At 37.7% G+C, this 24,230-nt stretch overlaps 1 protein-coding gene across 3 annotated transcripts in view; it reads right to left on the bottom strand.

The window, feature by feature from the left end:
• Positions 1-1,871: 1,871 nt before the first annotated feature.
• Der-2 (Derlin 2) overlaps positions 1,872-24,230 on the bottom strand; it is a 62,978-nt gene continuing 40,619 nt past the window's right edge. For all 3 annotated transcript variants that reach the window (XM_070098555.1, XM_070098554.1, XM_070098556.1), the window contains one exon: positions 1,872-11,104. In XM_070098555.1, coding sequence (XP_069954656.1) covers positions 10,981-11,104 — 124 coding nt within the window. In that variant the 3' untranslated portion in view covers positions 1,872-10,980. The remainder of the gene's footprint in view (positions 11,105-24,230) is intronic.

Genomic DNA, 24,230 nt, shown 5'->3' with positions numbered 1-24,230 from the left:
AGATACTTGGGAGTTGACGTGTCGGCGGATGGATTTATGAAGGATGAGGTTAATCATAGAATTGATGAGGGAAAAAAAGGTGAGTGGTGCGTTGAGGTATATGTGGAGTCAAAAAACGTTATCTATGGAGGCAAAGAAGGGAATGTATGAAAGTATAGTAGTACCAACACTCTTATATGGATGTGAAGCTTGGGTGGTAAATGCAGCAGCGAGGAGACGGTTGGAGGCAGTGGAGATGTCCTGTCTAAGGGCAATGTGTGGTGTAAATATTATGCAGAAAATTCGGAGTGTGGAAATTAGGAGAAGGTGTGGAGTTAATAAAAGCATTAGTCAGAGTGCAGAAGAGGGGTTGTTGAGGTGGTTTGGTCATTTAGAGAGAATGGATCAAAGTAGAATGACATGGAAAGCATATAAATCTATAGGGGAAGGAAAGAGGGGTAGGGGTCGTCCTCGAAAGGGTTGGAAAGAGGGGGTAAAGGAGGTTTTGTGGGTGAGGGGCTTGGACTTCCAGCAAGCGTGCATGAGCGTGTTAGATAGGAGTGAATGGAGACGAATGATACTTGGGACCTGACGATCTGTTGGAGTGTGAGCAGGGTAATATTTAGTGAAGAGATTCAGGGAAACCGGTTATTTTCATATAGTCGGACTTGAGTCCTGGAAATGGGAAGTACAATGCCTGCACTTTAAAGGAGGGGTTTGGGATATTGGCAGTTTGGAGGGATATGTTGTGTATCTCTATACGTATATGCTTCTAAACTGTTGTATTCTGAGCACCTCTGCAAAAGCAGTGATAATGTGTGAGTGTGGTGAAAGTGTTGAATGATGAAAGTATTTTCTTTTTGGGGATTTTCTTTCTTTTTTTTTGGGTCACCCTGCCTCGGTGGGAGACGACCGACTTGTTGAAAAAAAAAAAAAAAAAAAAATGGCAGTTTGGAGGGATATGTTGTGTATCTTTATACGTATATGCTTCTAAACTGTTGTATTCTGAGCACCTCTGCAAAAACAGTGATAATGTGTAAGTGTGGTAAAAGTGTTGAATGATGATGAAAGTATTTTCTTTTTGGGGATTTTCTTTCTTTTTTGGGTCACCCTGCCTCGGTGGGAGACGGCCGACTTGTTGAGAGAGGAAAAAAAAAAAAAAAAAAAAAAAAAATAATAAATTTTAATTTCTTTAAACCATACCATGGGTGGGGTTTGATCCCGCAGTCAGAGAGTCTCAAAACTTTAATTAGTAGCCTACCAGTTGTAATCCTGAAGCACTATTGAATCTTACTAAATTCTAATGGATAATTGGACCAGGATACTGACTTGTTACAAAAACCCAGTAACAGGCTGGATGGTAGAAGGGCAGTCCTTTCTAGTATTTACTGGAGATCTCTATGCTTATTAGATATCACGTTTTTTGTAACACCCTTCTCTTGTATAAATTACTAAATTTAAAAAGAGAAACTTTCGTTTTTCTTTTTTGGGCCACCCTGCCTCGGTGGGATACGGCCGGTTTGTTGAAAAAAAAAAAAGTAATGAGTGTACTGTACGTGCATTTTACTTTTTGTTTTTTTAGGCCTAGTTATATTGTTCATGTAATAAATGATAGTGTAAACACGTTATCAGTCATTTATATGCATTAAAAAAAAAAAGGGTAATTCACTTTACAATGATTTTTGCTTTATGGTAGTAACCTGGAATCTAATCCGCTGTATAATTGGGGCCCTCCTGTATTTATTTAAGTGCCAAATCAAAAAAGTCTGTCAGACAATATGTCATAAAACAAAGTTGGTGAGCCTCCACAAGTAAAAATAAAGATAGGATATATACAAGCTGAGAAGTTACAACATGAAAAAGGATCACTTTACATGAACACCAATAAGAAATTATTGCTCCTGTGCTTATTTATTTTTAGTACATGCATCCTTAACAAATCCAATCCTTTATTTCCTTTTCCCCAAATATTTTCATGATTATTACACAACCATTTCAAATGAAATTCAACTTAATTTTCAGAAAAAATATAAGTGAATACCAAAACACACAAACATAAGATATAATTAAGTTTCACTACAAATGTAAAGTAAAAAAAAAATGTATTATTTATAAACATGTGTACTGCCTTCAATAAATCAAATAAAAGTAGCCAGTACAAAATCATCTACATTTTGGGTCAGGGCTGTGGCTAATTTACTTTATACTGGATCACACAAACAAAAATTAATAAGGATTAAATCATTCAACATTACCCAAAATGTAAAGCTGGTAGTGGATTGCTGCTTTTAAAATTACACCATATTCATTGGTCTGTAACTTAATCAGATAAATTAAAATATACAATTAATGACAAGGAACAAAAATCCAAATTCATTAAACTGGAAAATTACTATTAATTAACCCTTTGACTGTCGGTGTGGTATATACATGTATACGTCTTATGAGCCAGTTGGTGACGTATTAATATGCCAAAATTCTAGCAGTTTCAAATCAAGCGGGAGAAAGCTAGTAGGCCCACATGTGAGAGAATAAGTGTGTGGTCAGTGTACGCAGTATAAAAAAATCCTGCAGCACGCAGTGCATAATGAGGAAAAAAAAACCTCCGTGTTCTTGGATTAAAATGCCGATTTGAGGTGTATTTTTGTATAGTATTTATGGTTATATTCTCATTTTCTTGGTTTCATTTGATAGACTGTAAGACATATTACAGAAATAGAGATGATTTTGATTGGTTTCATGATGAAAAGGACCTTGAAACTGAGCTCAAAGTAGCAGAAATGTTTCATTTTTACTGATGTTCAAGAGTAAACAAATGACGTCACCATCCAATAAGTGTCCAATTAGCCATTCTAATACGCAGTCATGAATGGGTCAACATTATTTATACAATTATTACCATAATGCAGTAGTCTGCATAACAGTAAATCTTCTATTTTTTGTGTGAATAAAAATTCAAAATAGAAAGCAAGAGGGTTCTGGAGACGTGACTAATGAACAGAGAAAATGTTATTTTAGTGCCAAGAATGTCTGCATTGTTTATTCTGGACCCTATTTTGAAATTAGCATCTTTTTTAATTTGTGTGAAACTGGCCAAATTGCCAATAGCATCTTTTTAATTTGTATGAAATTGACTAAATTGCCAATTTCTGACCACTTTATTGGGTAGTTGAAATCGGTAAATGGGCGGTTTCTTGTACTCAATCGATAGAACAAATGGAGTTCTAAAGAAGTAGTTATGAGTTTGGTTGACTGGAACAATGGAACTGGCTGAAAATAGGGCTAAAAGTGGGCGAAATCGCTGATGCGTATATACTGCTGAGAGCACTAACTTCGTGAGAGCGTAATTCCGTAAATTTTCCATCAAATTTCTTTCTTTTGGTGTGATTACCATCAGGAAAAGATTCTCTATCATTTCATAAGAATTTTTTTTTTTTTCGAATGTTTTGTGACACAGACATTTCAGGATTTGGGGTCTTGACAGTCAAAGGGTTAAACAAATAATTTTTTTTATATATCTACAGCTAAGTAAAAAATCTAATTAAATTGTTAATACTACAGCAGTAACATATTTTGTAGGTAATAGATCAATTATTAATATGAAATGAAGCCATCAGCTGTTCATGGAAAAAATCATTGAAAGTTTAGCCATTTTCTAAAAATGAGAGATGACTGACTAATGTACTGAGATATCTTGTAGAAACTCCACTGAGATATAACATAGTTGAGAAATATTACTTCTTTTTCAGACATGAAAATTCTTGAAATACAAACCAGTTATGCATATACTGTATAAAGTTATAAAAAAAAACTATGTATCACAATGCTGGAAGGTAGTACAGTGGACCCCCGCATAACGATTACCTCCGAATGTAACCAATTATGTAAGTGCGTTTGTACGTGTATGTTTGGGGGTCTGAAATGGACTAATCTACTTCACAATATTTCTTATGGGAACAAATTCGGTCAGTACTGGCACCTGAACATACTTCTGGAGTGAAAAAATATCGTTAACCGGGGGTCCACTGTACTGTACTGTACACATCTTCACCCTTATGAACTACATTGATTTAAATCAAGGGTAAGTACTAAACTCGCAAGGGTAATATAGCACTTGGGGAATGGGAAGCACTCAAGGTCTATCCAAGGAAGGGGAAGATAAGTTCAGTTTCTTAGATCAAGAACACCTTGATGCCAGTGAGGACTTCATGTACTAAAATTTTACAAGTTGAGCCAACAAGTCAAGATTTATCTCCAATCTTTGGGTTAACTGTGACTGTTTATAGACTTACATTTTTTTTATGGAACATGATACTTAGTCACTATGAAAAACAAGGGACAAAAATATGTAAAGGCACTCGATTTTTTTTTATACGGAGCAAAATTTTACATTTAATGCTTAAATCTTTGGCAAACACATTTGCTTATTTTACCATAATAATGATGTAACAAATCTAAGATTTTATTAATTATAATTTGTAATAATGAACTGCATTAAGTATGAAGAAATATATATAGTACTGTACATGTATAATCATAATCAAGATAAGCATTAGAAGTACATTATTATTGGTGTACTAAAAATTTATATGTACCATCACAACACTTATTAAACTGCTGTACATTCATATAGAAAAATCCAACCTTTTTACCTCCCCAAATGATTAAACGTGTATATGTCAAAACAAATCTGAAGTAAAATTGATTTCCTACACTTCATATCAAGCCATGTTGTGTGTGTGTAGTGAATGACCAGAAGCCAACAAACCGAGAATGCAAAAAACACAATTAGCAGAGCAACCCATTTAATAGATAACATTTCACCCCAAGTAAGTCTAAACATATGATAAAGCTGTGTTTATTGCAAGCCGTTGTAGTACTATAATAAAATGTTCACTCTGCTATATGCCTTGCATATTTCCATGTAATGCTTGCACATAAACAATTACATATTCTACATTTAAATAAATAAATAAATATGCCAAATGCTAAGAAGAGAAGATGGATGAGAAATGCAGTTGCATTAGATCAGAGAATTGGCAGATAAGTAGAGCAATGTAATGATTGATGTCTGTGGAGTTCCATATGAATCCTCCTCATGTAAGTAGAGAATCTTCTAATGCTTTTCAGTTAGAAGAAGAAATATATAGTAGTTATAGGCCCAATACAGATACATATAAAAATATATAAACTATTTTTATCAACTGAATAACAAATCTACCCTTCATATGATTTCTATTTGAAATTATTTTTGAATAATTTGCAAATAAAAATTTAAAGGTAAAATAAATTTTGTTTATAATTTTTTACCAAAGTTTTCATAATTTGGAGTGCCAAGAGTGCAATAAATATGATAATTCTGTGAAATTCCATCTCCAATGTCCTTTATGTGCTTAGGAAATATTAACACAGTCTCTTACAATATTATATATAAATATGCTTAAGATGTGGTTGAATCGCCTGCCGATTACTTCTCCAATTATACCAAAATCAAACATGATAATACAGTATGACAATTTTGCTTTCAAATCAAGCAAGTAAAATTCACGTAGTGTGCATTAAAAGAATGGGTAACTCATGAAATCGAATGACATAATTGGAAACAATCCATGGTATGGGTGGGGATTAAACTTACGGCAAGTGAGTCGTAAAACTCCAGGTCAGAGTGTAAGCCACTAGGCCAGCTGGTTATAAGAAGATTCATCCGTGAGACCCATGCTAACCTCCCTGTGGTGTATAAATATAACTAGTTGGATGAGACTTAATTGTAGCCAGCTGGCCCAGTGGCTTACGAGCTGGCCTAGAGTTTTACGGCTCACTTCCGTGAATTCAATCCCCACCCATACTGTGGTTTGTTTGCAATTGTGTCATTATGATTTCATGAGTCATTATGACGCCTTTGAGGGAACTAGAGCTAGAGTTCGTCACGGCCACACTGGTGGGAGATTCATTTGTAAAAATTTGCATGTGTGATCACAGTGGGACCCATGCTAACCTCCCTATGGTGTATAAATATACCTAGTTGGATGAATCTCATAGGCAGCTGGCCCAGTGGCTTATGCACTGGCCTGGAGTTTTACAACTCATTTACCCGTACCATGGTTTTCTAAGAATGGGTAATACTGTATTACTTTCACTGATAAAAGGATTTATAAAATATTCAACATAGTATTCTCCCATTTCCAAACAGGCTGTTACTACAGTACTAAATGATAGAGGCATAATTCTACCAGGGTGTGAATGCAGATGCAGTTGCTTACATCAATATCACTATGTTCACTTGAGGAGTAAAATTATGTCTTACATTTCTCACATGAACTACAAATACTTTAGACCAATTATAATAATAAAAATTATAATAAAAAAAAAAGGTACAACTGATTTTTTAAACACAAATGCATAAAAGTGTGCACTCCCAAGAAACCAATGAAGTCATAGAAGAATGGCTGTTTTCTATCTAGTATGGAAGCACTGACAAGGTTGAAGTAAATGTGGAGTTTATTCCACTAATGCACCTTTCCTGTTACTCATATTGTCCTTTTGCTTATTAACTTGCCATAATTAGTTATACCATTTCAAATTTATATACAGCCTCTCCTCACTTAGCGACGTACTCGTTTACCGATGCCTCGGACTTATGACGGGCTCTCTCATCAGTATTCATACCTAAATAATGTATATTAGAGCAGATTTCCTCTATTCTGTTTATTTCAATATACAGTACACTACTATATAAACATTTAAAAATATACCAAAAATGTTATCAATGGTGCAAAGGTGACATTAAAACAATATCAAAGATGGTTGATACAAACTTGCTACCATCATAGCATGCTCCTCACTTAGTGACGAATTTGTTTAACGATGTGATCTCCGGAACAAACTCTGTTGTTAAGTGAGGAAAGGCTGTTTTCTTTTTCAACACGTTGGCCATCTCCCACCGAGGCAGGGTGACCCAAAAAAGAAACGCTTTCACCATCATTTACACATAATCACTGTCTTTGCAGAGGTGCCCATATATGAGTTTAGATGTCACTCCAAACAGCCAATATCCCAAACCCCTCCAGGATTTACCGGCTCGTCAGGTCCCAAAAACCTTTTGTCTCCACACACTCCTAACATGCCAACACAAGCTTGCTGCTTGTCCAGGCCCCTTGCACACAAAACCTTGTATCCCCTCCCTTTCCTAGGATGACCCCTACACCTCCTCCCTCCCCACTAGAGATTTATACATCCTCCAAGTCATTCTAGTTTGCTCCATGACCAAACCTCAACAACCCCTCTTCAGCCCTCTAACTGATACTTTTTGTAACTCCACACTTCGTCCTAATTTTCACACTACAAATTCTCTACATAATATTTACACCACACACTGCCCTTAGACATGACATCTCCACTGCCTTGAGCCTCCTCCTTGCTGCAGCATTCACAACCCATGCTTCACACCTGTTGGTACCACTACACTCTCGTACATTCCCTTCTTTGCCTCCATGGATAACGTTTTTTTGTCTCCACAGATGCCACCAATGCACCAATCACCTTTTTCCCTTCATCAGTTCTATGTTTAGCCTTGTCCTTCATAAATCCGTCTGCTGACAAATCTACTCCCAAATATCTGAACACATTCACTTCTTCCATACTCCCTCCCTCCAATGTGATATCCAGCTTTTCTTTACCTAATTAGTTTTATACTCTCAATCACCTTACTCTTATCTATGTTCACTTTCAACTTTCTTGCTTTACACACCCTCCCAAACTCGTCCACTAACCTTTGCAACTTCTCTTTAGAATCTCCCAAAAGTGCAGTATCATCAGCAAAAAGTAACTGTGTCAACTCCCATTTTGTACTTGATTTCCCATAGTTTAATCTCAACCCTCTCCCCAACACTCAAGCATTTACTTCTTTTACAACTCCATCTATAAATACAGCCTAAGGCCTACTTTCACTGGAAAGTAATATACAAACACTACTGGTAGTGCTGTATTTACCCCTGCACACTTATATTACATATTTTTGTTTTGCTTCAGTTACTGAATCTATTTGGAGATGAAGTGGGAAGTAAAATGCCTGCACTTTAAAGGAGGGGTTTGGGATACTGGCCATTTGGAGGGACATCTAAGGAAGTTTTACTGTCGTATTTGGGTGCCTCTGCAAAGATAGTGATTATGTATGAATGATGGTGAAAGTGTTGAATGATAATGATGAAAGTTTTTTTTTCTTTCTTTTTGGGTCACCCTGCCTCGGTGGAAAACGGCCGACATGTTAAAAAAAATGCAGATCTGTTAAGAAATAAGTAAAAAAGTAAACTGTACTGTATTAAGAGAAATTCACTCATAGTTATGTATGTATACCTGTGCTGAATTGCCAAGCAACCAATGTTCATATTCATTCACAATCCAGCAATCAGTACAGCACTTTCTAAAGATTTTCCTTCTAATTTGAAGGCAGCACACTTTTAGCCTTTCAAAAGGTTCTCTTAACTTCTTAGGAGGGATATTTGACTGTTGCTCCAAACAGAACAGATCTCCACGATAAATATTCTGGTAGTGTTTCATGCAGATCTCCAGTTACACCCCAGGAGAAATATTTGGCCACTGCTCCATGCAGATCTCCAGCTCCCTCACAAAGTCTTATTTGGTCACTGTTCCCTTAGGAGAAATATTTGGTAACTGCTCCATGCAGATTTCCAATTCCTAGACTTGGATGGAAATTAAATTTGCAGCTAAACCAGGTTTTTGGCTAAAATATCCTGGCATATCTTGGACTCCATCTTCCAATTTAAAAAAGAGTATGTATTAGCTTTCAAGGATGAAAAACAATGCCAAACTAAAACAATTCCACCCTACTGTTTCACAAAGGGGACTACCTTCTTCTTTGTATATTTATTGTACAGTAACAAATCTAACAAGGGCTTGTGTCCAGGTTTTGTGGCTAATGAAGCTAAAATTAAACTGTTTGGACACAGACTAGCAGCATATCTGCCACACACACACACAAAAAAAAAAAAAAAAAAAAAAAAACAAGGCATAATTTAACAAGTATCATCCCAAACTGTGACACATATAGGAAAGTCTGGATTGCTTACTTTATGTTTATCATCTACAATATCCTGTGCTATAATGATGATTAAAGTGTGAATTTGTAACACAGTAAAAATTCATTCTTGATAAACTATGAGGAGTTCATGCAGTTGATAACTCGGGAATGTGGACTGAATGAATCTTTAACCCTCTCAGGGTCCGTGCCGTAGATCTATGGCTTTACGTTGAGGGTCCAAACCGTAGATCTACGCCATGAGCTCAGCTCACTCTGATAAGCTGTGAGTGGTAAATTTGGGCCTAGATATGAGAGAATACATCTATGTGGTATGTGTGCACCACATAAAACAAATCCTGCAGCACACAGTATATAATGAGAGAAAAAAAAACTGAGATCATGATTTTCAATTAAAACAGCGACTTTGCAGTGTTTTTTCGTGTTTTTATAGTTATATTTGCGATTTCTTGGTCTCATTTGATAGAATGGAATATATATTACAGAAATAGAGATGATTTTGATTGGTTTTATTACTGAAAATGGCTTGAAACTGAGCTCAAAATAGCGGAAATGTTAAATTTTTGCCGATGTTCAAGAGTAAACAAACAACCTCTCACGTCTAATACATGCCAACTGGTGGGTCTAATATACATTCACAAATGTGGTGATGATATTTATACAATTATTACAATATTGCATAACAGTAAATTTTCTATTTTTTGGCTTGAATAAAAATTCATTATGTGAATAAAAAATCAAAATGGAATTCATTTGTAAAGCCTGAAAACATAACTAATGAACAGAGGAAATGTTAGTTCAGTGCCAGGAATGCCTGCATTGTTTATTCTGGATCCTATTTTGAAATTGGAATATTTTGAACTTTGTGTTAAATTGGCCAAATTACCATTTTCCAATCACTATTTTGTAGTTGAAACAGTTGAATGGGCGATTTCTTGTTCTCAGTCGATAGAATAGAAGTAATACTAGTGAAACAGCTAAGAATTTGGTTGACAGGAATAATGTAATTGGCCTAAAATGGGAGTCAAAATCGGCAAAATCGCCGATTCGTAAATATCACTGACACATCAAAATTTGCGAGAGCATAATTTCGTCAATTTTCCATTAAATCTCGTACTTTTTGTTTTATTACTTTCAGAAAAAAAATCTCTACCATTTCATAAGAAAAAATAACAAATTTTTTTTTTGAAAATTCTTGGACCCTGGTGCACACTTTGAAATTTGGCCTCTGGACCCTGAAAGGGTTAATTTACACGATTTCAAAAAATAACAAATTCATACAAAAATGTGTATCCAGTGTTTCTTATGAAATTGAATCATTCAAAAAGAATGTTTAAGAGTTCTGTGTAGCTCAATATGACAAAAACTGCTGAATGTCTGGATTGTGAGAGAAAAAAAAAGAGCAACCATCAATGGTGTTTTCATAAGACAGAAGGAAAGTATAACTTGAAAGGAGTGTAAATTTAGTATGTACTGGGTATTAGAACATTTTAGGAAGTACAACAAATTTAACATACGTATATATCTGAATATATGATGTTGAAAGTAGAAAGCAAGTTAATCCATTCCACTTATTTCTCTTAATATTAGCAAAATAATGATCTACTAAGATACAAATGATAAAGAGTTCTTTTCTTAAATAATTTTTATTTCATATCTTCACCTCAAAACTCAAAATTTTCATGCAGACAATATCATTTTCCATTATACCTATAGCCAATATTAAACAGTTAAATCAATCTATTCTTAAAAATATGGAAAGGATAAGGCTAACTGTTAATTTTTTCTATTATTTCATATACAAAAGTCCTTGTCAAACTCATGATCATCATCAATGAAAACTGGCCTTAAACAATGAAAATAGTTTAATATTTTGCTTGCACAAAACCATTTACCATTATGATTTAAAACATCTTTCATTTATTTTGGGGACGAAACTTGCAGTGTCACTGTTGCTGCTGCGGTTGTTGCTCCTCCTGTGGTCGTTCACCCCAAAGGAACCCTCCTGGCCGTTCTTCAGGTAGAGGATTGTAGTTTGGATCTTCATTACGGGGTTCACATAACTGCACACTGGAATTTATTACAGTATATTATCCATTATGCAATAAAAGACAGGGAGACAGGGCATCATTTCCCTAATAAATACAAGTGCATTGCCCACCCCATGAAACAGCAGAGAGGAATGATGATAGCTTAGGTGGCATGGATGTCACTGAAGTATAGTATTGAATATGAAGGTAGCACATTATTTCAAAGTATTGAAAAAATATTTATATTAGGTCTTAAATATACATCAGGTGACTGATAGGCATTACAAACAGAATCTAACTGCATAATGCCATTTCTTCTTTTCTACATATGACGTTATCGGTCTCTGCCCAATGCATGAAATCACCACCTCCTTTCATCACTAACGCTCAACAATTCATCGAAATATCCTCTCCATCTTTCCAGTACCTCCACCTCCTCATCTAACATCTCTTCTTTCATTCTTAACTGCCAAGTCCATTTGCTGTCCAGGCTCTTCACTTTATTGATCTCTCTCCAAAACTGTGTATTTTTCTCAGCAAAATCTGATGATAAAGACTTGCCCATTGTCTCACTGGCTCTCTTTTTTGCACTCATACATTTAGCCTCTCTATTTTTTTCTTTGTGTACTTTGACCTCCATCTATTATTTTTACATTATAAATGTGGAGAAATTTTCTCCAGGAGGGGGGTATCAGCCCCCTTCAGCCCTTTCAACCCCTTCAGCCCCTTTCAGCCCTGAGGGGCCAAGCCCTCTCAGAAGGGGCGAGCGTCTTGTTTACTGCTACAGTGAGTAATTGATCACAGATGCTATGCGACGTAGTCAAGTGACCTCTGCTCCTTGCAGCGGTGTTGCAAAGTGTATTTTTATAAGAGACAGTACATCTCTTACTTAGCAGGACAATTAAGGAAAATCCTGCTCCCACTTTATTACCATGGTAAAAATAGTGGACATTGTTGTCTATGCTTAAGACAGCAAGAATCAAACATTCTGCTTTGCTTCATCGAGGAAGTGGCAAGGAAGCCAAAAGTACTAGGTCAGCTTTTTTTTTGTGCTAGGGGAGCAACGGCGTGGGGCGCTGTGGCGTCTTCAGATTACTTTTGACTCTACTGAGAGTGACACTGACACCAGGATAACCAACAAAGAACACTGATCTGTGCGTTAGTGTGGACAAAGTGTCTCACAAAACACGATAAACACTTAGAGAGAAGTGTGATCAACTTCTTAGTGATATTGTGTGAACAATTGTTGATGAACAGTGTAACGAGTGTTGCGATCCAACAGAGTGTAGTGCGACATTCTTCAAAGAACACTATTCTTCAATCAACTCAACGGATATCCGGGCGTAATTACGGGTCAGATACATATACCCAGGTAAGTGTTCTAACTCGTGATGTACTACTGTTGACTGCGCAGTTGAGTATAAAGTCGTGAGTTAGTCACTTATCATGAACCCCGGTGATATGCGGACCATTGAGTCCAAACAAGTACGTACATCGTCAGCCACCAGTGTATGAAATATGCCGACATAACACCCCCTAGGGGTAATTTATAATCATACAAATTATATTTCTTGACAGCCCATGTTGAGATGGTTTCGACAGCTTCTAGATCTCGTCTGCAGGGGCAGCTGTGCAGGCGATGAGTTGTCCTTTTAAGTTAAGTATAAGTCTTTAAACTTAACTGGTAATGCCATTACTCAACATAATTGGTCATGCTCGAACCAGATAAAGACCACACTGTGGTCCAAATATGTTGTACTACAGTGTACAAATAACCTATGAGCCAAGGTCCTTCGAAAAAAGCTGTAAAACTAGTGTTTTACAATATAAATCAGTATAAATGAGTCCCTCCAGACTCAATCACAGAGAATGGGCAGCCAAAAGAAAACGGGCGCTCACCCAAAGAAAACGGGAGCTGGGTGACTCACCCAACAAGAAAACGTGGGATGGTACCCGGCACCCACTGCTCCAATCTTGAAAATTGCTGACCAAGACAACAACAACCCAAGTGATGTTCAGTTTGTCTGAGTATATATACACATAGTGTTTATAATGTTTATGGACAGAAATTAAGAGACAAGATTGTGTTAAAGTTTGTTTCTTATAGATAAACCTGTTATATTAAAGGAACTTATATATAAAGTGTAAGCTTTCAAATATATATTAACAGTGACATTTATATATTTATATATGGGAATCGGCCAGTGTGATGATAAAAAAAAAAAAAAAAAAAAAAAATATTCACGTGTGATTTACAGTTATACAGTGACATTTATAGTGTATAGTGAATGAAGTGTATAACGTTATTTACGATTAATCATCGTGGTCAGGCTGACACAGCAAACTCAAGCCATAAACACCAGCCATATGTACTGTGTACCCTTCATGGTCATTGACCCTGAGGTTAAGCTTAGTGGGTCAGCAGTGTCTGACTCAATTATTGCTGACTTAAGCATAACAAAAACTCAGCTGTTTATAGCAGTACAGTGTTTTTTAAACACTAAGTGTGGTGCTAGAATTTTCAGTATACCATTAAAATGGCTTGTTTGAAAACTCAGTTTCAGTCTTTACAGACTAAGATTACACAATTAGAAAATCTAATTTCAGTCTGTATAGGATTAACTCAAGATACAAACATAGATTTTGATGATCTTGAGGTCAAGTCTGAATTATTTACACAATGTCTGGAAATAATTAATTCAGACTATACACATTATGAAAATAAATTTCTTGAATCAGACCCATCTGAGGATGAAATCAAAAATGTTTTGGATACTTTTAGTGATCAACAATTAAGGTGGACAGGAGTACAGGCTATCTGCCGTAAAACTCTGTCACAGAGACCTACTACTAGTGGTCAAACACTTGTTACACCTGTAACAACAACAAGTGTCCCATTACCAAGCTTACCTACATTGTCATTACCTATTTTCAAAGGTCATAATTATGAAGAATTCATTAGTGGGTTTCAATCCATAGTAAATTCACGAACTGACATAGATGAGATTGCTAAGTTCAATTACCTTAAATGTCTTGTGAAGGGAGAACCCTATGAACTGATTAAGTCATTTCCGGTGGTCAAAGTCAATTATCAAATAGCCTTACGTGTCCTAGCAGACAATTACTTCGATGCTGACAAGGCCAGAGTTAGACATGCAGTCTTAATATCAAGCTTGAAGCCACCCAAACATTGTTTTTGAGACTTACAGGCATTTAGAATCACATTAGACAATAGTCTCAGATCTCTAGGTGCTAAATATGACCTAAGACAATGTGATTGGTTTATCAGTGGTATTGTACAAGATAAGTTGTCACCACAAACTATTGAACGATTAAATATTATGTTCAATAAACGCTATTTCACTTGTGAGGAAATTAGCAATGGTTTACAAACAATAGTTTCATGCATGCAAGCAATGAGACAAGATGAAAAATCCACAAATCTGGTGGATAATAAACCTTCAACTCAGTATAAAAAGAGTATAACTACTCCCACTAAACCACATAATGGGAAATCCCATATAGGCATTTATCAAGCTGTGAATACAACAGACAGTAAACAGACTGTCATACATAAACGTACTCCAAAATGTGTACTTTGTGACGGAACACATTGGGCACAGTATTGTAGTCAATACACATCAATGGAGGCACGTAAACAACGTGTTCATCAGCTGAAAAGGTGCATCAAGTGTTTAGGTGAACACAAGGGAGGTAAATGCTCACTGAAGAAGTGTTTTAAATGCAAGGGTATGCATCATACAGCATTATGCCCAAATACTTTTGCTGAACAGCAGAAGACTTCCACAGAATCAGGAAGTCAACAAGCAACAGCATTAAATGTGAGAGATAAGTTTAAAGCAACTGCTCTCCCGATAGCTCGAGTTCAGTTATCTAATAAATTACACAAAACCAATGTGCTAACACTATTTGATCAAGGCTCACAAAAGTCCTTCATAAGAAGAACAGTGTTGCAGAAACTGAATAAACAACCCTATGCCAAAATACAGTTAGATATAGCTGGTTTTTTCCACAATTCTGGTAAACAGACATATGACCTAGCCAGAATCACTGTTGGTCTAGGAAACAGGAAAAAGACAGAAGAAGCTGTGGTAGTAGATGATTTGCCTAAGTCTGTGCAGATCCAGGGATTAAAAGAAACAGTTGCAGCACTGAAAGCAGCTAAGGTCAAGTTAGCCTGTCCTGACATACAGACGGACACAATTAGTCCAATTGATTTAATCATTGGAAGTTATTATTATCACTGTTTTGTGCAAAATATAGTAAGTAAACATGATGTTCACTTGCTGAAAACAGCAGGAGGCCACATGATATGTGGTCCCATTCCCTCTCAAAGTGGGAAAGAAGCTGATATTGATTCAGTGGAAAATGTACTAGTTACGAGAATAACCACTGATCATGTACCACAGCAAAAATTATCATTACTGGAAGAAATGAATGAACCAGTTGATAAGTTGTGGGATTTAGATGCGATAGGTATTGATGTAAATAAACCAAGCCCACAAGAGTTTCAGACTTATAACCAATATTTGGACACTGTCAAATATAAAGATGGACAGTATTGGGTTAGGTTACCATGGAAATTAAATCCACCACATCTGCCTAGCAATTATCGCATGGCTTTCGGACAGATGAAAGCACAAATACATGAGCTCAGGAAGAATCCAGAGTTACTGACTGTATGATAATATCATACAAGAACAGTTGGACAATAAATTCATTGAGGAAATAGTCGAAGATAAGTTGAAGACAAACGCTCATTATCTCCCGTACCATGGAGTCAGAAAAGATTCTGAAACCACTCCACTACGTGTTGTATATAATTGCAGCGCACGTGCAAATAAAGATGTAGCAAGTCTTAATGACTGTCTGATGACCGGACCCTCACTAACTGAGAAGCTTGGAGACGTGCTTATGAAATTTCGCACAAACCCATATGCCTACACGGCTGATATTTCCAAGGCTTTCTTAAGAGTAAGACTACAAGAAATAGATAGAGATTATACTCGATTCTTGTGGCCTGAAAATCCACATGATCCTCAAAGTCCTGTGAAAACTTATCACTTCAAATCAGTATTATTTGGTGCAACATCCTCTCCATTCTTACTAGAAGCTACTCTAAATACACATTTGAAGAAATCTGAAAGTCCCTTCAAAGAAATCTTAAAGAAAAGTTTCTATGTGGACAATCTTCAAGGTACTGTGAATAAAGAGGAGGATTTGAAATCCTTATACAGAGAAGCTAACAAGGAGATGAAAGAAGCAAACATGCCTCTAAGGATGTGGAATACAAATTCAAAGCAATTAAGGGAACTTATCAAAGAAGATTTCCCTGAAACTGAAATTCCTGATTGCAACAATATGCTGGGACTTAATTGGAACACACAGGAAGATACTTTGAGTCTCAAAAAGATAAACAATAAATCATGCAGTACACTCACTAAACGTAGTTTACTGTCAGAGGTATCACAATGTTTTGATCCTCTAGGACTCGTCTCACCAATTACCATAACCATAAAGGGTAAAATGCTTATGCAAGATGCATAGAAACTCAAAATTGGATGAGATGAGAACTTGCCTCTAGAAATGAGTCAAGCATGGGATGAAATATCCAGGGAGTTTAAGCAACTTCATCAAATTATATTTCCCAGACAAATAGGTCAAGAGGGAAACAAGTACACATTACATGTGTTCTGTGATGCGTCAACCAGAGGTTATGGCGCTGTAGCTTACATGAGTAATGCTGAAGGAAGTACACTAATTACTTCAAAGGCCAGGGTAGCACCCTTGAAGGTCAGAACAGTACCACAATTGGAACTGACAGCACTCTATGTAGGTACAAAATTAGCTGTCTATCTCAACAAAGTACTTGATCATCTCACTATTGAGAAAACCGTGATCTGGAGTGATAATGAAGCAGTTCTCCAGTAGTTAAGAAATAATAAGAGTAAGCTGGTCTATGTACAGAACAGAGTAGCAGAAATAAAAGAGATGCAGAGAGATTATCTCTTTCTTCACGTCTCTACCCAAGAGAATCCAGCTGACATGTTGTCACGTGGTGTCCCACTCAAGAAATTTGTGGATAATAAATTATGGCTCCACGGACCGAACTGGCTCTCTAATGAAAATAACTGGCCTCAGCAAAAAGCTCACATTATGCCAGAAGAAACAGTCTGCTTGAACACAGCAGAAATAAGTTGTGTAAATACTGCAGCAGCCACAACAGAAATAGTCATTGATGGATCTAAATACTCATCTTTGGGTAAACTATTAAGAGTTACAGCTCTTGTCTTTGAATTCATTAAAGGAATAAAACCTGATTATGAATGTCTTGAACCCATTAAATACTGGGTGAAACTAATACAGAAAGACGTTTTCTCTACAGAATATAAATTTCTAGAAACACAAGATAAATCCCCAAAGAAACCTGTTATGATTAATTCTTTAGGACTTTATCTCGACTCAGAAAAGATTATAAGATGTCGAGGAAGAATTCATAATTCTTCACTACCTAAAGAAGCCATACATCCAATATTGATCCCCAAGAATCATTGGCTAACAAAACTGATTGTGCAAAACGCCCACAGTAACGTGTTACATGGTGGGGTAGCTGACACACTTTGTCATATACGACAGTCCTACTGGATACCTCAAGGTCGACAAAGTGTGAAAAAACAAATAAAGGACTGTATTACTTGTCGTCACTACGATATGCGAGTATGTCAGTATCCAGGTCCACCTCCATATCCCTCTGAAAGAGTTTGTCATATCACTCCATTTGAGGTGACAGGTGTAGATTACACTGGACCAATAATTTTAACCAAAACAGTTGACAAAGTTCCCATCAAGGTGTACATCTGTTTGTTCACTTGTGCTACAACTAGAGCAGTACATCTAGAAGTAGCCACTGACATGTCTGCTGAAACTTTCATCAAATTATTCAGAAGGTTTGCAGCCAGAAGGGCATGTCCCAGACTGATGATTTCAGATAATGCAACGAACTTCGCTGCTGGTGCTGCTTATATAAGCAAGATCTTTGATCAACCAGAAGTACAACAGATGCTGAATCAACGCAGATGTCGTTGGAGATACATTCCTCCTAAATCTCCATGGCACGGCGGATTTTATGAAAGAATGATCGGCATTGTAAAACGTTGTTTAAGGAAGACTCTTCATCGTCAAAGAATCGACTTAGAAGAATTCCGTACAGTTGTGACTGAAATAGAAAATAGAGTCAACAACAGACCTCTAACTTATGTTACCGATGATCTGGACAATTTTGAAGTGTTAAGTCCATCTCATTTACTCCATGGCAGAAGGCTCGAACCTGTTCCTCCCATGAATGATAAAGAAATCATAGAGGATCCTACTTATTTCGAACCTGAGCAACTCAGAAGTAAATTCAAACACCTTAATAAAGTGATTGAACATTGGGAGAAAATTTGGCGAGAAGACTATCTCACCTCATTGAGAGAACACTTCTATGGAGCTGGTGTTCCTGAAAATCATAAGTCCTTAAGACCTGGTGACATAGTGATTATTGACAATGATGGTCCGAGGTCCCAATGGCCACTTGGAAAAATTGTGACCATATATCCTGATGCAAATGGAATCATCAGGACAGTTGATGTTTTAAACAAAGGTGTAGTGAATAAGCGGACAATAAATAAACTAGTGCCGTTAGAATTACACAGTGTTGAAAACAAAATTAGTGATTCTCCAGAAACCGCACAGACTAAAGCTGTTCAGAAAAGACAAGCAGCAGTGGTGGCGAGTGAGAAAATCAAATTAATGTTAAGTGATGAATAGTTCACCTGCAGCGAACCTCTGCCGCCCCCCAGTGTGGAGAAATTTTCTCCAGGAGGGGGGTATCAGCCCCCTTCAGCCCTTTCAGCCCCTTCAGCCCCTTTCAGCCCTGAGGGGCCAAGCCCTCTCAGAAGGGGCGAGCGTCTTGTTTACTGCTACAGTGAGTAATTGATCACAGATGCTATGCGACGTAGTCAAGTGACCTCTGCTCCTTGCAGCGGTGTTGCAAAGTGTATTTTTATAAGAGACAGTACATCTCTTACTTAGCAGGACAATTAAGGAAAATCCTGCTCCCACTTTATTACCATGGTAAAAATAGTGGACATTGTTGTCTATGCTTAAGACAGCAAGAATCAAACATTCTGCTTTGCTTCATCAAGGAAGTGGCAAGGAAGCAAAAAGTACTAGGTCAGCTTTTTTTTTTGTGCTAGGGGAGCAACGGCGTGGGGCGCTGTGGCGTCTTCAGATTACTTTTGACTCTACTGAGAGTGACACTGACGCCAGGATAACCAACAAAGAACACTGATCTGTGCGTTAGTGTGGACAAAGTGTCTCACAAAACACGATAAACACTTAGAGAGAAGTGTGATCAACTTCTTAGTGATATTGTGTGAACAATTGTTGATGAACAGTGTAACAACAAGTGTTGCGATCCAACAGAGTGTAGTGCGACATTCTTCAAAGAACACTATTCTTCAATCAACTCAACGGATATCCAGGCGTAATTACGGGTCAGATACATATACCCAGGTAAGTGTTCTAACTCGTGATGTACTACTATTGACTGTGCAGTTGAGTATAAAGTCGTGAGTTAGTCACTTATCATGAACCCCGGTGATATGCGGACCATTGAGTCCAAACAAGTACGTACATCGTCAGCCACCAGTGTATGAAATATGCTGACATAACACCCCCTAGGGGTAATTTATAATCATACAAATTATATTTCTTGGTCACACTTCACAGACACGCACATGCATATATATATATACATACATCTAGGTTTTTCTCCTTATTCTAAATAGCTCTTGTTCTTTTTTATTTCTTCTATTGTCCATGGGGAAGTGGAAAAGAATCTTTCCTCCGTAAGCCATGCGTGTCGTATGAGGCGACTAAAATGCCGGGAGCAATGGGCTAGTAACCCCTTCTCCTGTATACATTTACTAAAAAAGAGAAGAAAAAAAACTTTATAAAACTGGGTTGTTTAAATGTGCGTGGATGTAGTGCGGATGACAAGAAACAGATGATTGCTGATGTTATGAATGAAAAGAAGTTGGATGTCCTGGCTCTAAGCGAAACAAAGCTGAAGGGGGTAGGAGAGTTTCAGTGGGGGGAAATAAATGGGATTAAATCTGGAGTATCTGAGAGAGTTAGAGCAAAGGAAGGGGTAGCAGTAATGTTAAATGATCAGTTATGGAAGGAGAAAAGAGAATATGAATGTGTAAATTCGAGAATTATGTGGATTAAAGTAAAGGTTGGATGCGAGAAGTGGGTCATAATAAGCGTGTATGCACCTGGAGAAGAGAGGAATGCAGAGGAGAGAGAGAGATTTTGGGAGATGTTAAGTGAATGTATAGGAGCCTTTGAACCAAGTGAGAGAGTAATTGTGGTAGGGGACCTGAATGCTAAAGTAGGAGAAACTTTTAGAGAGGGTGTGGTAGGTAAGTTTGGGGTGCCAGGTGTAAATGATAATGGGAGCCCTTTGATTGAACTTTGTATAGAAAGGGGTTTAGTTATAGGTAATACATATTTTAAGAAAAAGAGGATAAATAAGTATACACGATATGATGTAGGGCGAAATGACAGTAGTTTGTTGGATTATGTATTGGTAGATAAAAGACTGTTGAGTAGACTTCAGGATGTACATGTTTATCGAGGGGCCACAGATATATCAGATCACTTTCTAGTTGTAGCTACACTGAGAGTAAAAGGTAGATGGGATACAAGGAGAATAGAAGCATCAGGGAAGAGAGAGGTGAAGGTTTATAAACTAAAAGAGGAGGCAGTTAGGGTAAGATATAAACAGCTATTGGAGGATAGATGGGCTAATGAGAGCATAGGCAATGGGGTCGAAGAGGAATGGGGTAGGTTTAAAAATGTAGTGTTAGAGTGTTCAGCAGAAGTTTGTGGTTACAGGAAAGTGGGTGCAGGAGGGAAGAGGAGCGATTGGTGGAATGATGATGTAAAGAGAGTAGTAAGGGAGAAAAAGTTAGCATATGAGAAGTTTTTACAAAGTAGAAGTGATGCAAGGAGGGAAGAGTATATGGAGAAAAAGAGAGAGGTTAAAAGAGTGGTGAAGCAATGTAAAAAGAGAGCAAATGAGAGAGTGGGTGAGCTGTTATCAACAAATTTTGTTGAAAATAAGAAAAAGTTTTGGAGTGAGATTAACAAGTTAAGGAAGCCTAGAGAACAAATGGATTTGTAAGTTAAAAATAGGAGAGGAGAGTTATTAAATGGAGAGTTAGAGGTATTGGGAAGATGGAGGGAATATTTTGAGGAATTGTTAAATGTTGATGAAGATAGGGAAGCTGTGATTTCGTGTATAGGGCAAGGAGGAATAACATCTTGTAGGAGTGAGGAAGAGCCAGTTGTGAGTGTGGGGGAAGTTCGTGAGGCAGTAGGTAAAATGAAAGGGGGTAAGGCAGCCGGGATTGATGGGATAAAGATAGAAATGTTAAAAGCAGGTGGGGATATAGTTTTGGAGTGGTTGGTGCAATTATTTAATAAATGTATGGAAGAGGGTAAGGTACCTAGGGATTGGCAGAGAGCATGCATAGTTCCTTTGTATAAAGGCAAAGGGGATAAAAGAGAGTGCAAAAATTATAGGGGGATAAGTCTGTTGAGTGTACCTGGTAAAGTGTATGGTAGAGTTATAATTGAAAGAATTAAGAGTAAGACGGAGAATAGGATAGCAGATGAACAAGGAGGCTTTAGGAAAGGTAGGGGGTGTGTGGACCAGGTGTTTACAGTGAAACATATAAGTGAACAGTATTTAGATAAGGCTAAAGAGGTCTTTGTGGCATTTATGGATTTGGAAAAGGCGTATGACAGGGTGGATAGGGGGGCAATGTGGCAGATGTTGCAAGTGTATGGTGTAGGAGGTAGGTTACTGAAAGCAGTGAAGAGTTTTTACGAGGATAGTGAGGCTCAAGTTAGAGTATGTAGAAAAGAGGGAAATTTTTTCCCAGTAAAAGTAGGCCTTAGACAAGGATGTGTGATGTCACCGTGGTTGTTTAATATATTTATAGATGGGGTTGTAAGAGAAGTAAATGCGAGGGTCTTGGCAAGAGGCGTGGAGTTAAAAGATAAAGAATCACACACAGGGTGGGAGTTGTCACAGCTGCTCTTTGCTGATGACACTGTGCTCTTGGGAGATTCTGAAGAGAAGCTGCAGAGATTGGTGGATGAATTTGGTAGGGTGTGCAAAAGAAGAAAATTAAAGGTGAATACAGGAAAGAGTAAGGTTATGAGGATAACAAAAAGATTAGGTGATGAAAGATTGAATATCAGATTGGAGGGAGAGAGTATGGAGGAGGTGAACGTATTCAGATATTTGGGAGTGGACGTGTCAGCGGATGGGTCTATGAAAGATGAGGTGAATCATAGAATTGATGAGGGAAAAAGAGTGAGTGGTGCACTTAGGAGTCTGTGGAGACAGAGAACTTTGTCCTTGGAGGCAAAGAGGGGAATGTATGAGAGTATAGTTTTACCAACGCTCTTATATGGGTGTGAAGCATGGGTGATGAATGTTGCAGCGAGGAGAAGGCTGGAGGCAGTGGAGATGTCATGTCTGAGGGCAATGTGTGGTGTGAATATAATGCAGAGAATTCGTAGTTTGGAAGTTAGGAGGAGGTGCGGGATTACCAAAACTGTTGTCCAGAGGGCTGAGGAGGGGTTGTTGAGGTGGTTCGGACATTTAGAAAGAATGGAGCGAAACAGAATAACTTCAAGAGTGTATCAGTCTGTAGTGGAAGGAAGGCGGGGTAGGGGTCGGCCTAGGAAGGGTTGGAGGGAGGGGGTAAAGGAGGTTTTGTGTGCGAGGGGCTTGGACTTCCAGCAGGCATGCGTGAGCGTGTTTGATAGGAGTGAATGGAGACAAATGGTTTTTAATACTTGACGTGCTGTTGGAGTGTGAGCAAAGTAACATTTATGAAGGGATTCAGGAAAACCGGCAGGCCGGACTTGAGTCCTGGAGATGGGAAGTACAGTGCCTGCACTCTGAAGGAGGGGTGTTAATGTTGCAGTTTAAAAACTGTAGTGTAAAGCACCCTTCTGGCAAGACAGTGATGGAGTGAATGATGGTGAAAGTTTTTCTTTTTCGGGCCACCCTGCCTTGGTGGGAATCGGCCAGTGTGATAATAAAAAAATATATTTCTTGACAGCCCATGTTGAGATGGTTTCGACAGCTTCTAGACCTCGTCTGCAGGGGCGGCTGTGCAGGCGATGAGTTGTCCTTTTAAGTTAAGTATAAGTCTTTAAACTTAACTGGTAATGCCATTTCTCAACAATAAAAGCCTCTCATCCTAGGTAGTAGGTTGGTAAACAGCAACTGCCCTGGGAGGTACTACCATCCTGCCAAGTGAGTGTACAACGAAAGCCTGTAATTATTTTACATGATGGTAGGATTGCTGGTGTCTTTTGTCTGTCTCGTAAACATGCAAGATTTCAGGTACGTCTTGCTACTTCTACTTTCACTTAGGTCGCACTACGCATACATGTACAAGCATATGTATACACACACCCCTCTGGGTTTTCTTCTATTTTCTTTCTAGTTCTTGTTCTTGTTTATTTCCTCCTACCTCCATGGGGAAGTGGAACAGAATTCTTCCTACGTAAGCCATGCGTGTTGTAAGAGGCGACTAAAATGCCGGGAGCAAGGGGCTAGTAACCCCTTCTCCTGTATATATTACTAAATGTAAAAGGAGAAACTTTCGTTTTTCCTTTTGGGCCACCCCGCCTCGGTGGGATACGGCCGGTGTATTGAAAGAAAGAAAGAAAAAAGGAGAAACTTTCGTTTTTCCTTTTGGGCCACCCTGCCTCGGTGGGATATGGTCGGTGTGTTGAAAGAAAGAAAGAAAAACCTCTCATATGCTAACTTTTTCTTCCTTGCCACCTTCTTTACATCATCATTCCACCAATCACTCCTTTTCCCATCATCACCCATTCTATCCTGACAAACTAACATCTGAATTCTTAAATCCACCCTATACCTATTTGACCCTCTCTAGCCCACCTTTCTCCAAATAACTTAGAACTTACCCTAACTTCTGTAATTTATCAACTTTCACTTCACTTTTGCCCATTAATGAGATTATCCTTGAACCCTTTACTCTTAGTGA

The sequence above is a fragment of the Cherax quadricarinatus genome, chromosome 63 (assembly GCF_038502225.1).
Source record: "Cherax quadricarinatus isolate ZL_2023a chromosome 63, ASM3850222v1, whole genome shotgun sequence".
Lineage (NCBI taxonomy): Eukaryota > Metazoa > Arthropoda > Malacostraca > Decapoda > Parastacidae > Cherax > Cherax quadricarinatus.
This window is presented reverse-complemented; position numbering and strand designations above follow the sequence as displayed.